The sequence below is a fragment of the Pan troglodytes genome, chromosome X, assembly GCF_028858775.2.
Source record: "Pan troglodytes isolate AG18354 chromosome X, NHGRI_mPanTro3-v2.0_pri, whole genome shotgun sequence".
NCBI classification, from domain to species: domain Eukaryota; kingdom Metazoa; phylum Chordata; class Mammalia; order Primates; family Hominidae; genus Pan; species Pan troglodytes.
In genome coordinates, this window is record NC_072421.2 from 149,729,317 (window position 1) to 149,754,257 (window position 24,941).

Here is a 24,941-nt window from a genome sequence, read left to right on the forward strand (position 1 = left end):
TACACTCACATTTGGTTAGCCAAAGCAAGTCATTTGTCCATGCTGAACTTCAAGGCTCAGGGAAGTGTAGTACTACTTTGCATCCAGATGGAGGTGAAGTGAAAATATTGGCAAGTGGTAATATTGACTACCACACTTAGCTTTCACGATACCGCACACTGTTAACAGCTCCCTGACATTTTCTTCCTGGTTTCTTTCATAGGTTCCTCTTTCCCCTCCACTGCCTTACTGATAGTAGTTCTAGATGACTAGATACCTGGCATGAAATTCTTCTTACTCTATACTCTTTCCTGAAATGATGACATCCATTTTCACATTTCCATTTGTTCCAATATACTAACAATACCACACTTTATATCTCTACATTGTATCTCTCTCCTGATCTTAAGACTTGAATATCTAACTGCTGTTAGACTTCTTTCCCTGGATAATCTACAATCACCTTAAGCTTGTCTTGTCCCAAATTAACCTCACAGACTTATCTAAATTTGTGCTAACTTTCATATCATCTACTCCAGCCTATAGTACCATCTTTCACCCATGTTATTTGGATACCTACTACCTTCACAACTCCTCCTCTCTGTCATTCTGAAGTTTTCTATATTTACTGCCGATTTCCTTAACATATCGTCACTTCCCCATCTTAATCCATTGTTCTGAATTAGAACACCACTTCTAATCTAGACTATTTCAGCTGTTTCTTAATCATTTTCTCTAATTCCAGTCTTTTTACCTTCAAATGCATTATTTACCCAGTAACTACAGAGCCATATATGAAATAGAAAACTGACCACCTCAGTCTCTTGCCTAAAATATGTCCTTCCATTCCCTGCAACTGCTCACTTGGTTTTCTCTGTCTAGAACGTCCTTCCTCTCTTCCTTCTGCCTCTACCTATCCACCTACAAGTTTCTTGACTGCATTCTACTTACATAATAATATAAAATGCTAATGCTAATACCAATAATCAGAAGCCTAGCTGTTGCCTTATCCAGGGACTCTTCTCTCAACCTGTCCCAAAACAATGAGTTAGATGACCCTGCTCTATATTCCAATAACTACCCATCTCTTTAGCATTTTAGTTAACATCATTTGCTATTATCCTATTAGTCTTTCTCCCCTATTATATTGTGATTATCTTAAGGACAGAGATTATGTCTCATTAATATTTGCATTTCCAGAATTTACTTTAGGGTCATGTATATATTAGGAAGTCAAAACATGTTTGGCAAATGAATAAATGAGGGAAAGCTTCTCTTTCTTTCGTCTACAATTTCCCTCCCTCTTGTTCATCTCCTCCCATGTCCCTTCCCCTACTTCTCTATGTCTTTTCCTCTTTATTCCCATCTACTACATCCACTTCATTATATTCGCCTATCTCTTTAGAATATCCTAATATCTAATCTAGCTTCTTTATTTTACACCATCTTATCCTTTGTCTTCTCAACTTCTCTACTCTTTTTGTCCTCTCTTCTCATATTCTCTTTCTTTTCACCATTCTCATTTCTCCAATATACATGCCTCTATGTACTCTGTGTAATTAGTCTTCTCCTCCCCTCTTGACCCTCATCTTCCCACTTCTATCCACTGTCCTTCTTCATTATTTTATCCTCCACTCTATGCTCATTTCTCCTCTATGTTCATTTTTCCTCCCATCTCTCATCCAACTTCTCTCTGAAGTATTATCCTTTTTTCCTTGACCATCTCCTCATCTTCCAAATTCTTGTAGGAAAAACACCAATAAATAGCAAATTTGAAGTAATGAGAGATTAGTATACAGACAAACACACTTCATTTATTCACCACCTATTTACCAGGCATGCATTATTTGAGGTTTGTTCTGCAAAATAACAAATACACCAATTCTAAATAGCCATAGAAGCTCCACTACACAAAATTAGCACTCATTAATGTGGAAGGAAGCTTCAGGAAGTGACAACTGATATCGGAGGAACAAGCAAATTCATAAAAAAGCAAACCCAAAAACCAAGAATGTTTTTCAGTATTGGGGAAAGAATCTTATTGCACTGAAAATGTTTTCAAACTTATTCTTTTTGACAGCAAAATTCAATGCCTAGTAACTCTATGACAGTAACAAGTCATGAAATACATAAAATTGTGATCTTTTTATCCATTGGGAGTTGGAAAAGTATGAAATATAATTTATATTTTATGAAGATTTCTATATCTATATATACACACACACATATGCACACACATATAAACACCATGTATAGATAGATAGAGATATAATCTTAAATTGTTTGGAAAATTCACTTATTATCATCCTCAGTATCCTAAGGTAATGTAGCATAAAATAAACATATTCAAATAAATAAAAAATTAAAATAAGTATTTTTAAATTTATGTTTATAAAACACTGTATGTTTCACAAAATACCCATAGTTATCTCATTTGATTCTCACAACTCTGCATCATAGGGATAGTTTGTTGTTGCAGTTAAACCTAGTCAATTCTAATTATCAGTGTTCATGCCTGTGTGTATGTTTTTGTGAATCTGTGTATTTAAGTGTCCTTGAATACGTATGTCCTTCTGTGTTAGTCCACATGTGTCTTTAGGTATGCATGCATATACAAATCATGAATGTATACCTCTGTGTTTCTCAAAATGTTCATCTATGCAACTCTTTATTTATGTGTTTATTAGAATATATATGTCTGTGAGTATGTATGCATGCAATTGTATTAGGAAGTATATACATACGTGTACATTTCTAATCTATACACTTGAGGGAATTTTCAATGGATACTCTAAAACATTCTGCTTTCAAGCCCAGTCCTACTCCCAATATACTTTGGGTGGGAACCACCACTCTCTGACCTCATTGTATAGAGGAGGGTTCCGTTGTCCACCAATCTGAGCAGCTTGTTGGGCGTGGTCATGTTATGAGCCACCGATTTCTTGCCATTGTGGAAGAAGGTGTCAGGTGTCCAGATCTTACTAGCCAGGAGATTGTTCAGTGGAAGGATCTTCATGGGGCCATCAAATTTCAGTCTTTCATCATGCCATGTCTGCCGAAAAAATACATCAATAGTGTACTCCTACGGGTGAAAAGAGAGAAAAACAATGTTTCAGTTGAGTTCTGGTAAGGGCTCATAGTGTCCTTAGCAAATATTAATTACCTTGCAGTATTTCCTCTGATGCAGAGAAGCAGCAGTGTATTAACAGTAGCTCCTGGTGTGTAAGGAAAATGATTATGATTGAGAAATAATGCCGTGGAGATTAATAAGCATGGGGATAACATATTTGACAAGGCGTTTTTAAGGAAGACCACTGCCAACACATCCCCACACAGCACACAAGCTGATAATAAGACTTTGCCTTATGAAAAGGCAAGTGCTCCCTCCTGTATGCAGTGACACCCAAATAAGAACAAGTTTCTTACCTTGTCTCTACTGCTTAATGACCCCATATGAACATCAAAGGACAATATAAAAGTCGCCACAAAACCAAAACCTTACATTTTATCATACATTTAATCTGAGCCCCAAAATAACAATATGTCTGATTAGCGAATAGCTTATTATCCTCAATAAATAATGAAATATTATAGATAAATAAGATAAAAAGCATACCTTATAGACAAATAAGATAAAAATGGGTAAATGAACAGCAAAGTCATGAAATGGATAAAAATTGCTAATAAACGTGAAGAAAATATTCAAATTTGCTGTTTATCTAAATACAAAATAAATGAACAATAAATGTTCCAGGTATTGGTAACAGCATAATAAATTGTTTGATTACATTTTCTTGTAGCTATTAATTATAAAACCTGAACAACAACTGTATATACCTGTATTCCTTGAAAGCAGTGGAGTGTGACTGAAAGCAGACAGAAACCTAAGGTGAGTTTACCTTTGAAAGATGGCAGCAGCAATAGATTAGAATTGTGAGTTTGTGATTTTTCTTTCTTGAAGGTGCTTCCCAAACCTAGAATTCCTGTGGCATATACAACAGCCTTACTGGCTCAAGGTGGCAGAGAATCTGGACCATTAGGGATGGAAGACTCAAAAGTAAGAGAATCCCAGAAGGGATGGGCCTCCAAATCTGAATATATATTCTGCCAAAAATTCTGGCTGATCACTATACTACACACAAATAGGAGAGACCCTGGGGCCCAGTTAAAAAAATAGGCAGAAACAATAAGATAGTGGTCCACTAAATGAAAGAAATGAGCTGGGTGATGTTTGTGAATTTGCTACGATGTAGACTGAAGGAATTCCTTAATCCATCACAATTCAAGTGGAGGAAATCTGAAAAAGTATTAGCTTATCAGAGAATAAGCTCTGGATTGGAAGATGGAAATTCATGAGGAAGTCCTGGGAACAAGAGAACCACTGACAGGGTGAGTCCCAAAATCTGAGTATAACATCTGCCCAAATATTTGACCACTGAACTACACAAGGCACAGGGGACACTTCCAGATAGCCAGGTTAAAAGAAATGAAAGCCAGAATTTGCTGAATATTCTTTGGTTTAAAATCCCCTAATGGCTTCCAATCATATGTGGGATGAACTTTTCCTTGCCATAAGCTGGCCCTTGCCTTCCTCTCTGAGTTATTCTCCAAACACTCTTTCCTTTAAAGATTAGCCATTCTGGCATTTCTCTTCCTTTAGTAGACCAAAAACATTCCTGCCTACAGATTTAAAGATCATATAATTGGTTGCCTAATCTGGAACACTTTTAAGAGGAAGAGGAGGCAGGACTGTGGCAGATGAGAAGCTGGAACTAGACTTTCACATAAAGCAAGAATCTGTTAAGAGCTTAGCAAAAGGGTAAACTAGATCAACTTAACTAGACAAAATCAGATCACAACACAAAAGTTCAAAAAGGAAGGGGGAGGAGTTGAGGAGAAAGTGTTTCTACTGAAATGTAGCAACCTCAAAATTCTAATCACATGTGGGATTGACGTCCGAATATATACTGTCTGCCTGATCTGAAGTTTACAAGCTGAAAACTTAACATAAAAATTGGTCTTAAGCTGGGTATACCACTAGATTGACTTGCCAAAGCAAACACACAAAAAACTGGAAGGACAGAACCACAAATTAATGCTTGCTGAAAATTACTTCACTGTCCTTAATGACAAAACACCTAAGGAAATGGTTACAAGTAAGTGTCGACAGATACAAGATAAAACTGAATTAGAGCCCCTCCAAGGACTTCATATAACATAATTATCCAGTAGTGATTATGAAAAAAACTATAATTAAAATTATAAAGGTTATGAGGGGAAGGGAGAAAGTAAAAGCAAATTTGAAAAAGATCTATCTAATTGAAGTTGACTTTCTGTAAAAGAAAAATAGTCATTGAAAATAAAAGTTCAGTGGGTGTGTTACATTGAAGATTAGATATTATGAAAGAGATATTAGTGAACTGGAAAATACATATGAGGAAAAATTGCCCAGTTCACATTTAAGATGTATAACTGATAGGAAATATGAAAAGGAGATATAGTACTATGAAGGATAAAAACAAAAGTTTCAGTATACATGTATTACGATTCTAAATGTGAGAGATTTGAGAAAATAGGGAAGAAAAAATATTCAAAGTAGTAATGGACTACAATTTCCAGAATTGTTGAAATATATGTATCCTTAGCTTCAAGTACCATAATGAATTGCAAGCTCAATACATTACAATAGATCCCAGCCAGTACATAATGAATTTAAAGAATACCAAAGAAGAGGTTTTTAAAATTGCAAAACAGAAAAGACATACTACCTACAAAGATATGACCACTTGACTTATAACCACCACTTATGTTGACTTCTTAAATGCAACAATAGAAACCAAAAAGACAATAAAAATACACTTTGAAAATGTTGAGGGCACAACAAGATGGCACAATAGAAGGCTCCACTGATTGTCCCTCCCCCACTCAGCAGGGACACCAATTTAACAACTATCTATACACACACAAAAAAGCACCTTCATAGGAATTAAAAATCAGGAGAGCACTCACAGTGCCTGATTTTAACTACATATCACTGAAAGAGTTACAGAAGAGGTAGGAAAAACAGTCTTGAATCACTGACACCACCCCTCCCCAATCTGCTGTCAGTGGTGGTGTGGCATGGAGAACTGTTCTGTACACTGACGAGGGGGAGAGCACAGCAATTGTGAGACATTGAACTAGTGCTGCCCTGTTACAGCAGAAAGCAAAACCAGACCAAACTTAGCTGACGCCTGCCGATGGAGGGAGCATTTATTTATCCTAGCCCTAGCCAGAGGGGAATCACTGATCCCAGCAGTTGCAACTTCAGTTTCCATAAGCCTTGCCACCTTGGGCTAAAGTGCTCTGGAGCCCTAAGTAAACATGAACAGCAGTCTAGGCCACAAGGGCAGCAACTCGTAGGTGATTTCTAGTGCTAAACCGGGCCCAGAGCCAGTGGACTGACTGTGGGGAGACACGTGACCTATGGAGACACCAGCCAGGGCAGCTAAGGAAGTGCTGGCTTCATTCCTCTCCTAACCCAAAGCTGCACAGCTCGCAGCTCCAAAAGAGATCGCTTCCTTCCACTCGAGTAGAGGAGAGGGAAGAGTAGGGAAGATTTTGTCTTGCATCTTGGATACCAGCTCAGCCAAAGCAGGATAGGGCAGCAGTCAGAGTTGTAAGGCCCTTTTTACAGGCCCTACCTCCCAGGTGACATTTCTAGAAACACACTGGGTCAGAAGGAAACCCATTGCCTTGAAAGGAAGGTACGAACCCCGGCAGGATTTATCACCTGCTAACTAAAGTGCCCTTGGGCCCTGAATAACCAGCAGTGATACCCAAACACTATGTGGTAGGCCTTGGATGAGGCTCTGAGATTTGCTAGCTTCAGGTGAGACTCAGTACATTCCCAGCTGTGATGGCTATGGTACTAGACTCTTTCTGCTTGAAAAAAGTAGAGGGAAAAGTAAATGGGATTTTTTAATTCAATCTTCGGTACGAGCTTGGCTTCAGTGTGTTAGAGCATCAAGCAGGCTCTTGGGGACCCTGATTTGAGGACTTGGCTCCTGGACAGCATTTCTGGACCTGCCTTGGGCCAGACTGGAGGAGACTGCCCTGAAAGGTGAGTCCCAGGCCAGGAAGTACTCAGTACAAGCTAACTGAAGAGCTTTTGGGCCTTAAGGGAACATCAGTAGTAGTCCGGCGGTACTCTTGTGGGGCGGTGGTGGTGGCCATGAGGTGAGGCTCCTCTGCCTATGAAAAGGGGAAGGTGGAGTAGGAAAGACTGCATGCTGTGGTTTAAGAGCCAGCTCAGCTGCAGTACAAGAGAAAAACCAGGTAGATTTCTATTTATGACTGTAGTCTCTGACTCCCAGACGGCATGTCTAGATCTGCCAAGGGCCTGGAAGAATTCACCACCCTAAATGGAAGGACACAGGCCTGGCTGGCTTTGTCATATACTGATTGTAGAACACCAAGGCCTTGAGTGAACATAGGCAGTAGCCAGGAAGTAGTTACAGGAAGCCTTGAGTGAGACCCAATAATGTGCTGGGTTCAGGTCTGACCCAGCACAGTCATAGTGGTGGTGGCCATAGGGGTGCTTTTGTCACTCCACTCTCAGCTTCAGGTGGCTTAGAACATAGGGAGAGACTTAATTTGTTTGAAAGTTAGTAAGGGAAGCCAAGAAAAGTCTTTGACTGGTAATGCAGAGAATTCTTCTGGATACTGTCTAAGAACATTAAGGCAGAACCTCTAAAAGACTGCAAGAACCACAGTGTTACTGAGCTTGAGGTGCCCCCTAAAACAGATACAGCTTAGATCACAACACCCAAGTCCTTTCAAATATCCAGAAAGCCTTCCCAAAAAGGAGGGGTACAAACAAGCCCAGACTGAGAAGACTATGATAAATACCATACTCTTCAATGCCCAGACCTGATGAACATCTAGAAGTATAAAGACAATCCAAGAAAAACATGAACTCACCAAATGAACTGTATTACTCCATTCTCATGATACAAATAAAAACATACCTGAGGCTGGGCAATTTATAAAGGAAAGAAATTTAATTGACTCAAAGTTCAACATGGATGGAGAGACCTCAGGAAACTTACAATCATGGCAGAAGGGGAAGCAAACATGTCCTTGTTCACACAGTGGCAGCAAGAAGTGCCAGGCAAAAGGCGGAAAAGCCACTTATAAAACCATCAGATTTCATTAGAACTCTCTCACTATCATGAAAACAGCATAAGGGTAACCACCCCCATAATTTAATCACCCCCACCAGGCCCCTCCTATGACACATGGGGATTATGGGAACTACAATTCAAGATGAGATTTGGATGAGGGAACAGCCAAATCATATAATTCCACTCCTGGTGCCTCCCAAATTTAATAACCTCACATTTAAAAATACAATCATGTCCTTCCAACAGTTCCCCAAATTCTTAACTAACTCCAGCATTAACTCAAAAGTCCAAGTTCAAAGCTTCATCTGAGACAAGGCAAGTCCTTTCCACCTATGAGCCTGTAAAATCAGAAGCAAGTTCGTTACTACCTGGATACAATGGGGGTACAGGCATTGGGTAAATACATCCATTCCAAATGAGAGAAACTGGCCAAACAAAGGGGCTACAGTCCCCATGCAAGTCCAAAATCCAACAGTGCAGTCATTAAACCTTAAAGTTCCAAAATGATGTCCTTTGACTCCATGTCTCACATCCAGGTCATGCTGATGCAAGAGGTGGACTCCCATGGCCTTAGGCAGCTCCACCCCTGTGGCTTTGCAGGGTACAGCCCCCCTCCCAGTTGTTTTCATGGGCTGGAGTTGAGTGTCTGTGGCTTTTCCAGGTGCATGGTGCAAGCTGTCAGTGGATCTACCATTCTGGGGTCTGGAAGATGGTGGCCCTCTTCTCACAGTTCTACTATGCGGTGCCCCAGTGGGAATTCTGTGTGTGGCCTTCAACCCCATATTTCCCTTCCACACTGCCCTAGCAGAGGTTCTACATGAGTGTTCTGCCCCTGCAGCAAACTTTTGCCTGGACATCCAGGAGTTTCCATACATCCTCTGAAATCTAGGTGGAGGTTCCCAAATCTCAATTCTTGACTTCTGTGTACCTGCAGGCTCAACATCTTGTGGAAGCTGCCAAGGCTTGGGGCTTGCACCATCTGAAGCCATGGCCTGAGCTGTACCTTGGCCTCTTTTAGCCACAGCTGGAGCTGAAGCAACTGAAGATGCAGGGCACTGTCCCCAGGCTGCATGGAGCAGGGGGTTCCTGGGCCTGGCCCATGAAACCATCTTTTCCTCCTAGGCCTCTGGGCCTGTGATGGAAGGGGCTGCTGTGAAGGTCTCTGACATGTCCTGGAGATATTTTACCCATTGTCTTGGTAAATAACATTCTGCTCTTTGTTACTTATACAAATTTCTGCAGCCAGCCTGAATTTCTTCCCAGAAAATGGCTTTTTCTTTTCCATCACATTGCCAGTGTGCAAATTTTCCAAACTTTTATGCTCTGTCACCTCTTGAATGCTTTGCCACTTAGAAATTTCTTCCACCAGATACCCTAAATCATCTCTTTCAAATTCAAAGTTCCACAGATCACTAGGGCAGGGGCAAAATTTCACCGGTCTCTTTGCTAAAGCATAACAAAAGTCATCTTTGCTCCAGTTTCCAACAAGTTCCTTATTTCCATCTGAGACCACCTCAGCCTGGACTTTATTGTACATATCGCTATCAGCATTTTGGTCAAAGCCATTCAATGAGTCTCTAGGAAGCTCAAAACTTCCCCACATCTTCCTGTCTTCTGAGCCCTCTAAGTCTCTAGAAAGTTCCAAACTTTCCCACATTTTTCTTTCTTCTTCTGAGACCTCCAAACTGTTTCAACCTCTGCCTGTCATCCAGTTCCAAAGTCTCTTCCACATTTTCAGGCATCTTTACAACAGTGCCTGACTCTCTGTGATACCAGTTTACTGTATTAGTCCATTCTCACACTGCTAATAAAGACATACCCGAGACTGTAACTTATAAGGGAAAGAAGCTTGATTAAATCACAGTTCAGCATGGCTGGGGAGGCCTCAGGAAATTCACAATTATAGCAGAAGGGGAAGCAAACACATCCTTCTTCGCATGGCGGCAGGAGAGAGAAGTGCCAAGCAAAAGGGGGAAAGCCCCTTATATCTCTTGAGAACTCACTCAGTATCACAAGAACAGCATGAGAGTAAGCACCCCCATGATTCAATTACCTCCAACCAGGTCCCTTCTGTGACAAGTGGGGATTATGGGAACTACAATTTAAGATGAGTTCTGGGTGGGGACACAGCTAAACCACATCATAAACTAAATAAGGCACCAGGGAACAAACCTGGAGAAAGAGATATGTAACCTTTCAGAGAGAGAATTCAAAGTAACTGTGTTGAGGAAACTCAAAGAAATTCAATAACACACAGAGAAGGAATTCAGAATTCTATCAGATAAAATTAACTGAAATAGTTAAAAAGAATCAAGCAGAAATTCTCGAACTGAAAAATGCAATAGGCATACTGAAGAATGCATCAGAGTCTTTTAATAGTAGAATGAGTCAAGCAGAAGAAATAATTATTGAGCCTGAAGACAGGCTATTTGAATGTACACAGTAATAGAAGACAAAAGTAAAAGGAATAAAAAACAATGAAGCATGCTTTCAAGAACAAGAAAATAGCCTCAAAAGGGCAAATCTAAGAGTTATTGGCCTTAAAGAGGAGGTACAGAAAGAGATAGAGGTAGAAAATTTATTGAAAGGGACAATAAAAGAGAATATTCCAAACCCAGAGAAAGATCTCATTATCCAAGTACAAGAAGGTTATAGAACATCAACCAGACTTAAAGAAGAGTACTTCAAGAACATTTCATAATCAAACTCCCAAAGGTCAAAAATAAAGAAATAATTATAAAAGCAGCTAGAGAAAAGAAACAACATGCAATGGATCTCCAATACATCTGGCAGCAGACCTTTCAGTGGAAACCTTACAGGACAGGAGAGAATGGCATGACATATTTAAAGTACTGAAGTAAAAAAACTTTTACCCTAGAATAGTAAATCTATTGAAAATGTCCTTCAAACATGAAAAAGAAATAAATAATTTCCCAGAAAAACAAAAGCAGAGGGATTTCATCACAACCAGACCTGCCCTACAGGAAATGCTAAGGGGAGTACTTCAATCAGAAAGAAAAGAACATTAATGAGTAATAAGAAATAATCTGAAGGTACAAAACTCCCTGGTATTACTAAGTACACAGAAAAACACAGAATACTATAACACTGCAGCTGTGCTGTGTAAACTACTCTTATCTTCATAGAAAGATTCAATCATGTACTAATAAAAAATAATAACTACAACAACTTTCCAAGACATAGACAGTAGAATAAGATATAAATAGAAACAACAAAAAGTTAAAAAGTGGGGGAACAAATAAGGTATAGAAATTTTATTAGTTTTCTTTTTGCTTGTTTGTTTGTTTATGGGAACAATACTAAGTTGTCATCAGCTTAAATAACGGGGCATAAGATAGTATTTGCAAGCCTCCTGGTAAACTTAAACCAAAAACCATACAATGGATACTTAAAAAGTAAAAAGTAAGAAACTAAATCATATCATCAGAGAAAATCACCTTCAGTAAAACAATCACAGGAAGGGAAGAAAAAAGGAAGAAAAGACCACAGAACAACTAGAAAACAAATAACAAAATGGCAGAAGTAAGTCCTTGCTTACTACTAATAATGCTGAATGTATATTGACTAAATGCTATAATTAAAAAAATACAGTGGGTGAATGGATGAAAAAAGCAAGAGCCAGTGGTCTGTTGCCTAAAAGAAACACACCTCACCTTTAAAGACACATGTAAACTGAAAATAAAGGGATGGAAAAAGATATTCCATGCAGATGGAAAGCAAAAAAGAGCAGGAGTAGCTACACTTATATCAGACAAAATAGATATCAAGAAAAAAACTATAAGAAGATACAAAGAAGGTCACTATATAATGATAAAGGGTTCAATTCAGCAATAGGAAATAACAATTGTAAATATATATGCACCCAATGCTGGAGCACCCAGAAATATATAGCAAATATCATTACAGTTAAAGAGAGAGATGGAGCCCTATGCAATGATGGCTGGAGAATTCAATAACTCATTTCAACATTGGACAGATAGTCCAGACAGAAAATCATCAAATAAACATTGGACTTAATCTGCAGTATAGATCAAATGGACCTAATAGATATTTACAGATCTTTTCCTCCAATGGTTGCAGAATACACATTTTTTTCCTCAGCACATGGGACATTCTTAAGGATAGGCCCTATGTTAGGCTGCAAAACAAGCCTTAAAACATTAAAAAATTTGAAATAATATCAAGCCTATTCTCTAACCACAATGGAATACAACTAGAAATCAATAATAAGAGGAATTTTGGAAACTACACAAACACATGGAAATTAAACAACATACTGCTGAATGACCAATGGGTCATTGAAGAAATTAAGAGAGAAATTGAAAAATTCCTTGAAACAAATGATAATGCAAACACAACATACCAAAACCTATGGCATGCAGTGAAAGCAGTGCTAAGAGGGAAGTTTATAGATATAAGTGCTGCTACCAAAAAGGAAGAAAAACTTCAAATAAACAACCTAACAATGCATCTTAAAGAACTAGAAAAAACAAGAGCAAACCAAGCCCAACATTAGTAGAAGAAAAGAAATAATAAAGATCAGAGCAGAAATAAATGAAACTTTAATAAATAAAACAGCACAAAAGATCAATGAAAAACAGTAGGTTTGTGAAAAGATAAACAAACTTGATAAACCTTTAGCCAGACTAAGAAGAAAAGAGAGAATAATGAAATAAAATCAGAGATGAAAAAGGAGACATTAAAACTGATAAGGAAGAAATTCAAAGGATCATTATTGGCTACTGAGAGCAACTATTTGCCAATAAATTGGAAAATCTAGAAGAAATTGAGAAATTCTAAGACACATACAAACCTACCAAGATTGAACCATGAAGAAATCCAAACCTGAACAGACCAATAACAGGTAATGTGATCAAAGCCATAATAAAAAGACTCCTAGTAAAGAAAAGCCTGGGACCTGATGGCTTCACTGATGAATTCTACCAAACATTTAAAGAAGAACTAATACCAATCCTACTCAAACTATTTCAAAAAATAGAGGAGAAGGGAATCCTATATCAAGAGCATTCTACAAGGCCAGCATTACCTTCATACCAAAACTAGACAAAGACACATAAAAAAACTACAAGACAATATATCTGATGAATATTGAGGCAAAGATTTTCAAGAAAATACTAGCAAACCAAATTCAACAACACATTAAAAAGATCACTCATCATGTCCAAGTGGGATCTATCCCTGGGATTCAAGGATTGTTCAACATATGCAATTCAGTCAATGCGATACAGCATATCTATAGAATGAAAGACAAAAACCATATGATCATTTCAATTGATGTTGAAAAAGCATTTGATAAAATTCAACATCCCTTCATCATAAAAACCCACAAACCTGGGAAGAAAATGTTGACAGAAAAGTAACGATCACCTCAGAATTCTATAGCCAAACTTAGATTAACATTTAAGAGTGAAGTCAAAATAAAGATAATTTTAGATAAGTAAAATAAGGCAGAGAATTTACCATGAACAGATCTTCACTGTTGCTCCAGGTTTTCTCATGGCTGAATCGCTCACAGCCTTCAGGTTTCAATCAAAAGTTACTGTATCCGAAGCATTGCTTGAACATCCTATCGTTAATAGTAATCTCCCTTCCTCTTACCATGAGTTATTTTTCTTCCTTATAGCACTGAAAAAAAATATTTTTTTATTTGTTTACACTGCAGTAGCCAGCTTCCACTAGCCTGGAAGCTCCATGAGAGCAGGGACTTTGTTTTGTTTACTGCTATATCTACACCACATAAAACTCTGCATAGCGTATAGCAGATGCTCTATAAGAATTTTAAATCAGTAGATGATTGAATGAATTATCATGAAAAGAACTACTAAAAGAAGATCTTCATGTGTTTAAAAATATAGCCAGCAGAAAGATGCAAAAAGGAATGGTGAGCATAAGTATTGACACAGTTATCCTAAACAAATAATGAATATCTACAAATGATAATAAGAGCTGTAAAAACAAAGTGGAACAAATAACTACATTAATTCAATTTTTTCACTGTTTAACACAATGTTAACTGTGGGTTTGTCATATACAACCTTTATTATTTTGAGTTATGTTCCTTCTTTATCCATTTTGTTGAGGGTTTTCATCATAAATAGATGTTGGATTTTATCAAATTCTTTTTTGGTATCTATTAAAATAATCACATGGGTTTTTGTTCTTGACACCCTTAATGTGATGTATCACATTTATTAATTTGTATATGTTGAACCATTCTTGCATTCCTGGGATGAATCTTACTTGATTATGGTGAATAAACTTTTTAATGTGTTGTTGTATTTACTTTGCTAGTATTTTGTTGAGGATTTTTGTATCTATGTTCCTCAGTGATACTGGCTTCTAGTTTTCTTTTTTTGTGGCCTTGTATGGTTTTAGTATTGGGGTAACATTGGCCTTGTGGAATGAATTTGGACATATTCCCATCTCTTTAAGTTTTTGAAGAGTTTGAGTGAATTGGTATTATTAATTTTTTAAATGTTTGCTGGAATTAAGCAATGAAGCCATCAGGTCCTGGGTTTTATTTAACGGGAGAAATTTTATTATAGCTTCTATCTCATCACTCATTATTGGTTTATTGGGGTTTTCTCTTTCTTCATGGTTTAGTCTTAGTAAGCTGTATGTGTCAAGGAATGTATCCATTTCTTCTAGTTTTTCCAATTTATTGGTGTATAATTGTTTATAATAGTTTGGAATTATTCTTTTTATTTCTGAGATCTCACTTGTGCTTTCTTTTTCATTTCTGATTTTATTTGGGTCTTCTCTCTTTCTCTTAGTGTAGCTACAGGTTTGTTGATTTTGTCTTTTCAAAAAAACAAGTTTTTTCATTGATCTGCATATTTTGTTTTAATTTCATTTATTTTTGCACTGATCTTTACTATTACACCTTCTACTAATTTGGGGTTTGATTTGTTCTTACTTTTTTTTAGTTTTTGAAGTGCATCATTAGGTTTTTTTTTTGAGTGTCTATTTTTTTCACTTAAGTGTCTATTGCTGTAAACTTTACTCTTAGTACTGCTTTTACTGTATCCCACAGATTTTTTTTATGTTGTATTTCCATTTTTGTTGTTTCAGTACATTTTCAAATTTGCTTTGTGATAAGGTTTTGCTCTGTGTCCCCACCCAAATCTCACCTTCAATTGTAATAATTCCATGTCATGGGAGGGACCCGGTAGAAGGTAATTGAATCATGGGGGTGGGTTTTTCCCATGCTGTTCTCCTGATAGTGAATACGTTTCATGAGATAAGATGGTTTTATAAAGGGGAGTGCCCCTGCACATGCCCTCTTCCCTGCCACCATGTAAGATGTCCCTTTGCTCTTCCTTTGTCTACCACCAGGATTATGAGGCCGTCTAGCCATGTGTAACTGTGAGTCCATTAAACCTCTTTCCTTTATAAATTACCCATTCTTGGGTATGTCTTTATTAGCAGCATAAGAATGGACTAATACACTTTGCTTTGAGACGGGGTTTCACTTTGTCACCCAGGCTGGAATGCAGTGGCATGAACATGGCTCACTGCAGCCTCAATCTTCTGGGCTCAAGTGATCCTCCCACCTCAGCCTCCCAAGTAGCTGAGACTATAGGTGCATGTCACCACACCTGGCTAATTTTTGTACTTTTTGTGTAGAGATGAGGTTTTGTGATGTTGCCCAGGCTGGTCTTGAACTCAAGGGATCGGTGTGCCTGGACCACCCAAAGTGCTGAGATTGCAGGCATGAGCCACTGTGCCTGGTCTTAAATTTACTACTTAATTTTTTCATTGGCTTATTGGTCATTCAGGAACATGTTCTTTAATTTCCATGTGTTTGTGTAGTTTACAAAGTTCATCTTGTTTCTGATTTCTAGTTTTATTCCATTGTGGACAGAAAAGATACATGATATAAATTCTATTTCCTTGAAATTGTTCAGACTTGTTTTGTTGCCTATGGAGCATCATTTGCAGATAATATGATCTTATACCTAGAAATACCTAAAGACTCCAACAAAAAATTGTTAGTACTGATAAATGAATTCCATAAAGTTGCAGGATATGAAATCAACATTCAAAAACAGTAACATTTATATATGCCAATGTCAGACAAATCAAGAAGGCAATCCCATTTACAATAACTGCAAAAAATGCAAAATACCTAAAAATCAATCTAACTCAAAATAGAAAGATCAATACAAGGAAATTTAAAAACTGATGAAAGGAATTGAAGGGGCACAAAAAATGGAAAGATATACCACACTCATTGATTGACAGAATTGATATTGTTAAAATGACAATATTACACAAAGCAACTTACAAATCAATGCGATCCCTACAAAAAATACCAATGACATTCTCCACAGAAAAAAAAAGACGAATCCTAAAATTTATGTAGAATAACAAAAGGCCTTGAATAACCAAAGCAATCCTGAGCAAACAGAACAAAGCCTGAGGCATCACAGTATCTGACTTCAAAACTTACTGTAAAGCAATACTAAAAAAAAAAACCACATCATGGTGCTGGCATAAACAGAGATACATAGACTAATGGAACAGAATGGAGAACCCAGATATAAATCCACACATTTACAGAAAATTCATCTCCAACAAAGGCAACAAGAACATACAATAGGGGAAGGAAAGTCTCATTAGTAAATAGTGCTGGGAAAACAGAATAACCCATATGTGGAAGAAATAAACTCATCCCCTATCTCTCATCACACACAATAATAAAATCAAAATGGATTGAAGACTTAAATTTAAGACTTAAAATTATGAAACTACTGGAAGAAAACATTGCGGAAATGCTCCATGATACTGGCCTGGGTACAGATGTTTTGTGTAAGACTCAAAAGCATGGGCAACCAAAGTAAAAATTGACAAGTGGATTACATCAAGTTCAAAAGCTTCTGCAAAGAAAATGAAACAATCTTCACAAAGTGAAGAGACAACCCACAGAACAGGAGGAAATATTTGCAAAATATCCATACGATATGGTTTGGCTGTGTCCCCACCCAAATCTCATCTTGAAATGTATTTCCCATAATCCCCATGTGTCGTGGGAGGGACCCAGTGGGAGGTAATTGAATTACAGTGGCAGTTACCCTCATGCTGTTCTTGTCATAGTGAGTGAGTGAGATCTGATGGTTTTATAAGAGGCTTTCCCCCCCTTTACTTGACACTTCTCTCTTCTGCCACCATGTGAAGAAGGATGTGTTTGCTTCCCCATCTGCCATTATTGTAAGTTTCCTGAGGCCTCCCCAGGCATGCTGAACTGTGAGTCAATTAAACCTCTTTCCTTTATAAATTACACAGTCTTAGGCAGTTCTTTATGGCAGTGTGAGAACCGACTAATACAGTACCTTAGTACCAGGAGGTAGTAGGGTGCTGCTGTAAGTATACCTGAAAATCTGGAAGCAACTTTGGGACTGGATAACAGGCAGAAGGTGGAACAGCTTGGAGGGCTCAGAAGAAGTCAGAAAGGCCAAGTGCAGTGGCTCACACCTGTAATCCCAGCACTTTGGGAGGCTGAGGCCAGTGGATCACTTGAGGTCAGGAGTTCAAGACCAGCCTGGCCAACGTGGTGAAACCCCGTCTCTACTAAAAATACAAAAATTAGCCAGGCACGGTGGCAAATGCCTGTAATCCCAGCTACTTGGGAGGCTGAGGTAGGAGAATCACTTGAACCCAGGAGGCAAAGGGTGCAGTGAGCCAAGAACGCATCACTACACTTCAGCCTGGGCGACAGAGTGAGATTCCAACTTAAAAAAAAAAAAAAGACAGGAAAATGTGGGAAACTTTGAAACTTCCTGGAGACTTGGAGGGCTGAGAAGACAGGAACATGTGGGAATGTTTGGATCTTCCTAGAGACTTTTTTTTTTTTTTTTTTGAGAGAAAGCCTCGCTTTTGTCCCCCAGGCTGGAGTGCGATGGTGCAAACTCGGCTCACTGCAATCTCTGCCTCCCGGGTTCAAGCGATTCTCCTGCCTCGGCCCCCAAGAGTAGCTGAGATTACAGGCACCTGCTACCATGCCTGGCTAATTATTGTATTTTTAGTAGAGACATGTTTGCACCATGTTGTCCAAGCTGGTCTAGAACTCCTGACTTCAGGTGATACACCCGCCTAGGCCTCCCAAAGTGCTGGGATTACAGGCATGAGCAAATGCACCTGGCCTCCTAGAGACTTCTTGAATGGCTTGGACCAAAATGCTGATGATGATATGGACAATAAAGTCCAGACTGATATGGTCTCAGATGGGGTTGAGAAACTTGGGGGGAACTGGAATAAAGATAATTCTTGCTATGCTTTAGCAAAGAGACTGGTGGCATTTTTCCCCTGCCCTAGAGATCTGTGGAACTTTGAACTTGAGAAAGATGATTTAGTGTATCTGGCAGAAGAAATTTCTAAGCAGCAAAGTGTTCAAGAGGAAGCAGAGTGTAGAAGATTGGAAAACTTTCAGCCTGAAAATGTGATAGAAAAGAAAAACCCATTTTCTGGGGAGAAATTCAAGCTGGCTGCAGAAATTTGTGTAAGTAATGAGGAAGGATGAATCGAATGCTAATTGCCAAGACAATGGGGAAAATATTTCCGGGGCATATCAGAGACCTTTGTGGCAGCCCCTCCCATCACAGGCCCAGAGGCCTATGAGGGAAAAATGGTTTCCTGGACCAGGTCCAGGGCTCCTCTGCTGTATGCAGTCTCAGGACTTGGTGCCCTGCATCCCAGCCACTCCAGCTGTGTCTAAAAAGGGCCAATGTATAGCTCGGGCCATTGCTTTGGAGGGTGCAGCCCCCAAGCCTTGGCAGTTTCCATGTGATGTTGAGCCTACGGGTGCACAGAAGTCAATAATTGAGGTTTGGGAACCTCTGTCTAGATTTCAGAGGATATATGGAAACTCCTGGATGTCCAGGCAGAAGTTTGCTGCAGGGGTAGAGCCCTCATGGAGAATCTGTGTTAGGGCAGTGTGAAAGGGGAATGATCGAGTTAGATCCCACACACAGGTCCCCACTGGGGCACTGCCTAGTGGAGCTGTGAGAAGAGAGCCAGCATCCTGCAGACCCCAGAACGGTAGATCCATGGACAGCTTACATCACACACATGGAAAAGCTGCAGGCACTCGATGCCAGCCTGTGAAAGCAGCTGGGAGGGGAACTGTACCCTGCAAAGCCATAAGGGTGGAGATGCCCAAGGCTGTGGGAGCCCACCTCTTGCATCGGCATGACCTAGATGTGAGACATGAATTCAAAGGAGATCATTTTGGAACTTTAAGATTTAATGACTGCCCTATTGGATTTTGGACATGCATGGGGCCTGTAGCCAATTTGGCCAATTTCTCCCATTTGGAATGGATGTATTTATCCAGCGCCTGTATCCCCATTGTATCTAGAAAGTAACTAACTTGCTTTCAATTTTACAGGCTCGTAGGTGGAAAGGACTTGCCTTGTCTCAGATGAGACTTTGGATTTGGACTTTTGAGTTAATGCTGGAATGAGTTAAGAATTTGGGGGACTGTTGGAAAGGCATGATTGTGTTTTGAAATGTGAGGACATAAGATTTGGGAGGGGCCAGGGGTGAAATGATATGGTATGGCTGTGTCTCCATCCGAATCTCATTTTGAATTGTAGTTTCCATAATCCCCACATGTGGTGGGAGGGAACTGGTGGGAGGAAATTGAATCGGGGGTCAGGTATCCTCATGCTGTTCTCATGATAGTGAGTGAGTTCTCATGAGATTTGATGGTTTTATAAGGGGATTTTCCCCCTTTGCTTAGCACTTCTGTCCCTGCAACCATGTGAAGGGGGATGTGCTTGCTTTCCCTTCTGCTTTGATTTAAGTTTCCTGAGGCTTCCCCAGTCATGCGGAACTGTGAGTCAATTAAAACTTTTTGCTTTATAAGTTACCCAATCTTGGGCAGTTCTTTATAGCAGCAGGAGAATGGACTAATACACCATCTGACAAGGGATTAACAACCAGAAGATATAAGCCGCTCAAACAACTCAACAGAAAATATAAATAAATAAATAATCCTGTTTTAAAATGGGCAAAAGATCTGAATAGACATTTTTCTAAAGAAGACATACAAATGCCCAACAGGTATATGAAAAATGCTCAACATCACTAATCATCAGGGAAATGCGAAACAAAACCACAACGAGATAGCACCTCATCTCAGTGAAAATGGCTTTTATCTGAAAGACAGGCAATTACAGATGCTTGCAAGGATGCGATAAAAGGGAAAGCTTATACACTGTTGGTGGAAATGTAAATTAGTATAACCACTATGGAGAACAGTATGGAGATTCCTCAAAATATTAAAGATAGAACTACCATATGATCCTGCAAATCCACTACTGGGTACATATCAAAAAGAAAGGAAATCAATATGTCCAAGAGCTACCTGCCCTCCCATGTTGATTGCAGCACTATTCACAATAGCCAAAATATGGCATTGAGCTAAGTGCCCACCAATGGATGAATGCATAAAGAAAATATGGTATGTATATGTAATGAAATACTATTCAGCCTTAAGTATAATGAAATCCTGCCATTTGCAGAAACTTGGATGGAACTGCAGGTCATTACGTTATGTAAAATAAGATAATCACAGAAAGACAAATATTGCATATTCTCACTTGTATGTAGGAGCTAAAAAGTTTGAGCTAATGAAGATAGAGAATAGAATGATGATTAGTAGAGCAGGGGAAGGGTAGTAGGGAGGACGGATTACAGGACAAAAAGAACAAAAGATATTTATTGCCACTGAACTGTACACTCAAAATGGTAAAGATGGTAAAGTGTATATGTATTATTTTACCTCTATAAGTAAAATAAATAAATATTACTGAAGGAAACACAATGTGGCTATATGCTATGTACATACAAGAGACACATCTGAAGACGTAAAAACACAGAAGGTTTGAAAGTACTGTGATGGACAAATACGTGTAGGAAAGTCATAAAGGTAGAGCTGTAAAGTACAGACAAAAGGGCATATTAAAAATCCTCTTTGAGACAAAATATCATTACACTAACAAATGGAGTATCTTGAGTGGAAAAACTAACTCTAACTTTGTATGTTTTAATAACAGGTACTCAAAATATCTACTGCAAAAAATTGAATTACAAGGAAAAATCAACAAACCTTTAGACTCACGATAAGTGAAAGACCAATCAGACCACTAATTTGTAAGTTTAAAAAATTAGAACAACCCAGTTGGTAAGGATGAGCTAATAAACACTCATTAACTTATCTACTTAACACTTAGTAAAACACACACAGCATATTTACTTCCCACCCCACCCCCGACAAAAAAAAATGACCACGTGCTAAGACATAGGACAAATCTCAAGAAACACAAAAAGGTTTTACATCCTACAGATCATTCTCTTTCAATCTGAGGCATTAAATTAAGAATCAATAACAAAAAGTTTTATAGTTGGAAATTGAAAAACACTAAAAAAATTTCAAGAAACAAAAAAGACACCTTAAAGATTATTTGAAAATCTTTAGAAGTGAACAATAGTGAAAATGTTTACATATGAAATCTTGTTTGTGGCTCTTAAAGTGGTGCTTGGAGGGAAACTGATATTCATAAAGATGGCTTAAAGATAGCCTTTAAGGAAGAGGAAAACCAATAAGTTAATATACCTCAGGAAACCAAAAGGACCACAGAATACCCCAAGGAAAGTAAAGAAAGAGATGATCCAGATAAGAGCACAAATCAGTGAAACAGAAAACAAAAATAAATAATACAGATGATGAACAAAACAAAAAAAGGTTACTTTGAAAACACTAATGATATAGAAAATTTTGATAAGTTTAATTGAGAAAACGAGACAGGGAGAATTGTTATGGGTAGGGGTAAGAATATGGGTACATGGAGCCCAATTACACTATTTTTTTCTACGTTGGGGTGTGTGTGGCATATGTTTTACATATATATTTATTTATAGGATATGAATATATTTATAGAAATATATTCATATATAATAAATGTATACATTTATCATATATTAATTTAAACATAAAATATATATTACATATTTATTTTAAACATAAAATATATATTTACATATTTATTTTAAACATAAAATATATATTTACATATTTATTTTAAACATAAAGTATATATTTACATATTTATTTTAAACATAAAGTATATATTTACATATTTATTTTAAACATAAAGTATATATTTACATATTTATTTTAAACATAAAGTATATATTTACATATTTATTTTAAACATAAAGTATATATTTACATATTTATTTTAAACATAAAGTATATATTTACATATTTATTTTAAACATAAAATATATATTTCATATTTATTTTAAATATAAAATATATATTTACATCTTTCTTTTAAATATAAAATATATACATCTTTCTTTTAAATATAAAATATATATTTACATCTTTATTTTAAATATAAAATATATATTTACATCTTTATTTTAAATATAAAATATATATTTACATATTTATTTTAAACATAAAGTATATATTTACATCTTTATTTTAAACATAAAATATATATTTACATATTTATTTTAAACATAAAATATATATTTCATATTTATTTTAAATATAAAATATATATTTACATCTTTCTTTTAAATATAAAATATATATTTACATCTTTCTTTTAAATATAAAATATATATTTACATCTTTCTTTTAAATATAAAATATATATTTACATCTTTATTTTAAATATAAAATATATATTTACATCTTTCTTTTAAATATAAAATATATATTTACATCTTTATTTTAAATATAAAATAAATAGGGCTGGCTGTGGTGGCTCATGCCTGTAATCCCAGCACTTTGGGAGGCCAAGGCAGGCAGATCACAAGATCAGGAGTTCGAGATGAGCCAGCCTGGCCAACATGGTGAAACCTTGTCTCTACTAAAAATACAAAAATTAGCCAGGTGTGGTGGCGCGTGCCTGTAATCCTAGCTACTGGGGAGGCTGAGGCAGGAGAATCGCTTGAACCTGGGAGGCAGAAGTTGCAGTGAGTCGAGATCGTGCAACTGCACTCCTGCCTGGACAACAGAGTGAGATTCCGTCTCAAAATAAATAAATAAATAAATATATTTATATCCTGTAAATAAATTATTTATATATATATTTATAGGATAGATATAGATGGCTAGATATGAATGAGAGACAGTTAATTTGGGAATACTTATGAACACACATACAAATACTAATAATAAAATAATAGTAAACCTAACTAAAACGTGTATAAAAAGGAATACCTCTCTGTAAAATCCGATTTTTTTAAGGAATGAAAAGATGGTCTAATATTAGGAAATCTATTGATGTAATTAATAACATTAACAGATTAGAGGAGAAAATTCATGCAATCATCTTAATACAGGCCAAAGGAAGAGTTACAAAATTTCAAATACATTCATTATTAAACACACACACACACACACACACACACACAGCCCACAGGAAACTTTAATACAAAAGTGGCAATATGAAGAAACAAGGTTGCCTAGAGTTTATACTTTTGCTGATGCAGGTGGTGGCAAAGCCATCTTGTCTTTAGTAGTACAGATTGACCACTAAACATATAAAAAGATGCTTAAACATCAAAGGTAATCAGAAAAATCCAAACAAAATAAATTAGATACCATGTTATACCCATCACAGTGTCAAAAATAAAGTATGACAATACGAAGCATTAGCAAAAGTGCAGAGAAATTGAGCTCTCATACACTGCTATTGAGATTATACATTGATATGATTCATCACAAGAGTATTTGGCCCTAAACTGAAAAAAGTTAAAAATGTGCAAGCCCTAACAAACCACAAATTTTATCTTTAGGTACACACCCTAAAGAAACTAAAAAATGTTCACAAAAATATGTGTACAAGAATGTTTGTTGTATTACTGCTTTTTAATAGCCAAAAAAGGAAACAGCGCAAATGCACATTAACAAGAGAATGGATGAATGTATGACCACATATTCATACAATGTAATAATCTTTGATAGTTAAAATAAATGAATTAGAGTAAAATACACAAAAAAGTAGAGTTTTTAATACTTGGTAAAAAATAAGTTGTATAATGATACACATGCTATGGATAAGTTTTATATAAAAGTTTCAAAACACAAAAGCCACTATTTGTTATTTGTGAATGTATGTGATATACACATTCTTATTTATAAAGTATGCATATAAATGACAAAAAGACAAAAGCAACTTCACGGTTGTGAATATCTTTGAGGAGGGAGGGAAACAGGGAAATGGTATCAGGGTAAGGTACACAGGTAATTTTGCTTGTATCTTTAAATATTATTTTTTAGATAATATGCCATATAAAGACATTTGACTCATTTTTAAGATTTTAAAAAGTTGGATGATCATATCTATTTTTTCTCTACACAGAGAAATTGACAGCCTAAAATAGAAAAAGGTTTTCATCCAGTCTGTGCCTCAGACTGCCAGTAAGGGAGAGTTTGAAGTAGACATAGCTACTTTTTCTAGTACTAGAGAGAAAACAGGTACAATAATTTCAATTCTACTGCCACCAGGAAAGAGATCCCTGTGCTATTCTCCTTTTAATTAACACAATTTTTTTTCTCCATGGTGTTTGGATACTAGGATAATGGCATAATTTTCATAAGCAGTTGTCATATCAGAATGTATGTTATCTGAATCTGTTGTCTAGAATTATTACTATAATGTCTTTTTCTGTGTTCTTATTTCCCAGGATTCCATTTTGTTTTTCTCATTAAGCTAGATGGTTAGTTCTTTC

At 37.0% G+C, this 24,941-nt stretch overlaps 1 protein-coding gene across 1 annotated transcript in view; it reads right to left on the reverse strand.

The window, feature by feature from the left end:
• The window catches only part of GABRA3 (gamma-aminobutyric acid type A receptor subunit alpha3), a 269,861-nt gene that overhangs the window by 80,297 nt on the left and 164,623 nt on the right, over positions 1 to 24,941 (reverse strand). The window contains exon 5 of the mRNA XM_016947548.3: positions 2,841 to 3,061. Within this exon, the coding sequence (XP_016803037.1) occupies positions 2,841 to 3,061 (221 nt within the window). The remainder of the gene's footprint in view (positions 1 to 2,840; positions 3,062 to 24,941) is intronic.